Source organism: Hibiscus syriacus, unplaced genomic scaffold (genome assembly GCF_006381635.1).
Source record: "Hibiscus syriacus cultivar Baekdansim isolate YM2019G1 unplaced genomic scaffold, ASM638163v2 tig00010533_pilon, whole genome shotgun sequence".
Taxonomy (NCBI): Eukaryota; Viridiplantae; Streptophyta; class Magnoliopsida; order Malvales; family Malvaceae; genus Hibiscus; species Hibiscus syriacus.
Genome location: NW_024062223.1, coordinates 802378 through 807166, shown reverse-complemented (window position 1 = coordinate 807166; position 4789 = coordinate 802378). Strand labels below are relative to the sequence as shown.

Sequence of the window (4789 nt, the reverse complement as noted above, 5' to 3'; positions counted from 1 at the left end):
GTTTTGTTGCTATTATCTTTAAATATATGAGGTAAAATTATATTTTTTTGATTTGATCAAGTAAGATACTTTTACCCTAAACCTGAATTCAATTCGATCCGAACATTATCTCTAAAAACCCAACCCAACAACTTCGAATTTTTTAGAAAAAAATCAACCTAATCAAAATCTGTCGGTTTCAACTCCTATATCCATCATCCTTAGTTAGTACCATGAACATATATACTATATTATCACCATTCACCAAACATGAGTAGCATAACATATATATAAATGTAGGTGGGCAGCACGTTATCATAATTGCAACATATTCAACCCCTTTGACATTCCCTAAAAAGTGTATATATATATATATATTCTATATCATAGTTTAAAATACAAAAAAAAAAAAAAAAATTAATCTCAGTCATGTCAACTTTCCGACCTTATGGCAAAGTCAATGAATTCGATCAAGCAATGCTCGAAGCTGACCGTAAGAAAACCAGGAAAAGAATCGCCATTATTTGCGTTTCTTTCGTAGTTCTCGCCGCCGTCGTAGTCGGAGCAGTTCTCGAAACCACTCGGAACTCTAAAGGAGACACTACTACCGCCAAAAATGGCGGAAACAGCTCATCTAGTCCCATCTCCACCTCCATCAAAGCCGTCTGCGACGTCACTTTGTATAAAGATTCATGTTACAACAGCCTTTCTCCGATGGCGAACTCCAGTACCGAGCTTAAACCCCAAGATATCTTTAGGTTATCGATGGAAGTTGCGGTTTCCGAGATATCGAAAGCGTCTCGATATTTCTCCGCCGACAATGTAGCTTTTAAAGGCGATAACATGACGGTTTCGGTCGTTGAGAATTGTCGTGAGCTTTTAAGTTTAGCCATCGATCATCTCAACGAGTCGTTATCATTATCGTCGACGACTACTTCTATCGAAACGGCCGTCGACGATCTCCGAACATGGTTGGGTTCCTCCGGGACATACCAACAAACATGCATCGACGGGTTCAAAGAGATCGACGACGACTCCGTCGATAACCGTCTAAAACTCTCTTTCGAACTTACAAGCAACAGTCTAGCCATCATCACATGGATTTCGAAGGTCACGTCAGCGTTTAACCTAAACCGTCGAAGGTTGATGGAGTTCGAGCATCGAAGGCGGTTGCACGGCGAAAGGGTGTTGGCCGAGAGCTCGGATAAGTTGAAGAAGAAAGCAGATATAATCGTGGCGAAAGACGGGTCGGGTCAGTACAAAACTATATCGGAAGCCATGAAAGCGGTGCCGGAGAAGAGCAAGAAGAAGAGGACAGTGATCTATGTGAAGAAGGGAGTTTATAAAGAGAACGTTAGGGTTGAGAAGAACAAATGGAATGTTACTATGATTGGTGATGGGATGAAATCAACCATTGTTACTTGGAACCTTAATGTTGTTGATGGGACTCCCACATTCTCAACTGCAACATTTGGTAAGTATTCGCGAGTTTAATCGATAATTACATCACATGTCCTCAACTTACGAGTCTTATTTTAAACTAGTCCTTAAACTTTTAAATATTCTAATTTCATCCTTAAATTATGACCATTATTTTGAAGGTAAATTATACGTTTAGTACCTAAACTACTAGTTTTGGTTCATTTTAGTACTTAAACTTTTATTTTTTTTTTCAAAACTATACCTAAAGTTTATTTTTTGATGCATTTTAGTACCCATTAAAAACTTCACGTCAAGTTTTGAAACAAAATGAAAGTTCAGCTACAAAAACAAAATAAAACTGATAGTTTAGGTACTAAACACGTTAAGTTTTTAATGGTGGGTGTACTAAAATGAAACAAAAATTAAACGTTAGGTATGTTTTGAAAAATTAAAAGTTTAAGTACTAAAATGGAACAAACTTTTAGTTTAGGTACTAAACTCATAGTTTACCCTATTCAAAATTAGTCCTCAAACTTTTGAACATTTCAATTTCATCCCCAAACTATGACCTTCATTCTAAACGGCCCCCAAACTTTTTTGAATATTCCAATTTCATTCCAAACTATATGGATACTCTAATCACACGCTTTGTTAATAAAATTGTTAGGTCAAGTCATATTATTATATGTTTGGGAAAAAATTAGGTTAAATTATGGTCGAAACTAATTATATATTTGGATGAATTTGGGGATGAAATTAGAATAATTGAAAGCTTGGATACTAATTTAGAAAGATGGTCATAGTTTATGGATGAGATGAGAATGATCCAAAGTTAAAGAATTAATTTAGAATAAAAGTCATAATTTAGGGATGAAATTAGAATGAGTAAAAGTATAATGACCAATTTAAAATGAGAGTTTATAATTATAAAATATCTTCTGTGTTTATATATTATCAATTAGGTTTTAATGAACATATGTAAGAAATTAGAATATGTTTATATAATGTAAAATTTTAGTTTCACGTCTTTTAAGATCATTGGATTAATGAAAGTAAATAATAATATAATATAATAATATAAAATTAAAAAAATAATAAGATAATCTCATCCGCTTATTTAACTCATAAGTGATCTTTAAAATGTGTAAAATTAAAAGTTTTACTTTAGGTGTAATTAACCTTTAATTATAAAATTTAAAATTTTATTTAATTATTTTTATATATAATAAAAGATTATATAAAAAAGTTCAAAATGTACTATTAAATTAGGCCGAATTAGAGTTAAATTCAATTAATTTTTTAACAAATAAATTTAAGGGTAAATTATACATTTAGTACATAAACTATTAGTTTTGGTCTATTTTAATATCTAAACTTTCCATTTTTTAAAACATACATAAAGTTTATTTTTTGCTTCATTTTAGAATATTGCGGTTAAAAACTTTAGTTTTTATTTCGTTTTAGTATCTCGTTCAAAATCGAACGTTAAGTTTTGAAAAAATTAAAAGTTTAGGTACTAAAACAAATAAAAACTGATAGTTTAAGTATTAAACACGTTAAATTTTTAATGGTTTGATACTAAAATGAAATGAAAACTAAACGTTAGGCATGGTTTTGAAAAATTAAAAGTTTAGGTACTAAAAAAATTAAAACTAATAGTTTATGTACTAAATGCATAGTTTATCCTAAATTTAATTATTTTTTTGGATTAATCTAGGATGAAGTATCTGTAAAGACTCTAAATGGTTCTTCCTTGCAGCTGTATTCGGGAAAGGCTTCGTCGGTAGAGACATGTCGTTCGTCAACACCGCCGGACCGGAAAAACATCAAGCCGTCGCCTTAATGTCGACGGCAGATCAATCCATCTTCTACCGATGCCGATTCGACGGTTTCCAAGACACCCTGTACTCGCACTCCAACCGCCAATTCTACCGCGAATGCGACATCATCGGGACCGTCGATTTCATCTTCGGGAACTCCGCCGTCGTCTTCCAGAACTGTAACATCCTCCCCCGACAACCGATGGCCAACCAACAGAACACGATCACCGCGCAAGGCAAAGTCGATCCGAACCAGAACACGGGGATCTCGATCCAGGACTGCACCGTCTCACCGTACGGAAACTTGAGTTCTTCGTTGAGAACTTACCTCGGCCGGCCGTGGAAGGATTACTCGACCACCTTGTTCATGCATTCGACCATCGGTAGCCTCGTGCATCCGGCAGGCTGGCTGCCGTGGACGGGGAACAGTGCTCCGAACACCATATTTTACGCCGAATATAAGAACACCGGCGCCGGTTCTCCGACGAAAAACAGGGTTAAATGGAAGGGTTTGAGGAATATCAGTGAGAAAGAAGCTAAGAGGTTTACTGTTAAAGAGTTCATCAATGGTGATAAGTGGATTTCAGATGCTGGTGTTACCTACAAATCTAGCTTGTGATGGAGATTTTTGTTTGTCCTTTCTTCATAATTCCCCCCCCCTTCGTTTGATGGTAAAATTCTCATTTAGTCCCTCAAGAATTTAAATTACGCAATTAATCCTTTGTTTTGTCCTTGGAGTTGGTGAAATGGAAAATTTTCATTTTTCAATCCTCTAAAAATAATAATATAATTTAATCGTTTTTTATTATAGCTTGTGATGGAGATTTTTGTTTGTCATTTTTGATAATTCTTTCTCTTTGTTTAATGATAAAATTTGTATTTAGTACATCTTGATTTTAAATTATGCAATTAATCCTTTTTTGCTCCTAGGTGAAATGGAGAATTTTCATTTTTGCCCCGAAAATAACCGATATTTTACACGATCCATGCGAAGCTCTACGTCCGGCCTCAAACGTACATACATACGTACTACGGATGGGCACGGGACCAAAATCCGACCCGATCTGTAAAAAAATCAAGTTCAGTCAAGTCGGGTTTTTTTAGATAATAAGTTAGGATCTAGTCTGATTAGGGTTTGTGATGAAAAAATATGATTCAACTCCACCTGAAAAATAATATAAAAATATTATTTTTTTCAATTAAGTATTTATTTATTAAATAAAATTAATAACTTTATATTATTTTTATTTTTGGCCGGGTTATGTGACAGTCGGGTTTTATGTCAAAAGTCAGGTCGAGTTTCGAGTGGAGGTATAAAATTTTCGGGTCAGATTGCGTTGGCTGGAAACCCCAGCCAACCCGACCAATGCATATATTCATTCATACATACATACATATATTCATTTGTTCATACATATATACATACAAAGGTACCTACTTACATTCATACGTATGTACGTACGTTCATACACTTTTACATTCATACACACTCCAATCAGATTTTCCAAGATAGTTTCATTCCGAGCAAAATGCAGAAGTTGTTGGGCCAAAACTTCACCTGCCCACAC

At 34.5% G+C, this 4789-nt stretch overlaps 1 protein-coding gene across 1 annotated transcript; it reads left to right on the top strand.

Annotated features, from left to right (window-relative positions):
• Nucleotides 1-408: 408 nt before the first annotated feature.
• On the top strand, nucleotides 409-3903 carry LOC120204058 (putative pectinesterase/pectinesterase inhibitor 24). Its single transcript, XM_039204150.1, has 2 exons — nucleotides 409-1453; nucleotides 3161-3903. Exons 1-2 carry the CDS (start codon nucleotides 409-411, stop codon nucleotides 3838-3840), a joined length of 1725 nt encoding a protein of 574 aa, XP_039060081.1. The 3' UTR covers nucleotides 3841-3903.
• The last annotated feature ends 886 nt before the right edge of the window (nucleotides 3904-4789 follow it).

Excerpts from the sequence above, each read along its gene's own strand:
- LOC120204058 (XM_039204150.1), top strand. The coding sequence starts at position 409 with ATGTCAACTTTCCGACCTTATGGCAAAGTCAATGAATTCGATCAAGCA. Across the intron at positions 1,454-3,160 it reads ATTCTCAACTGCAACATTTG|CTGTATTCGGGAAAGGCTTC; the intron begins GTAAGTATTCGC and ends TCTTCCTTGCAG.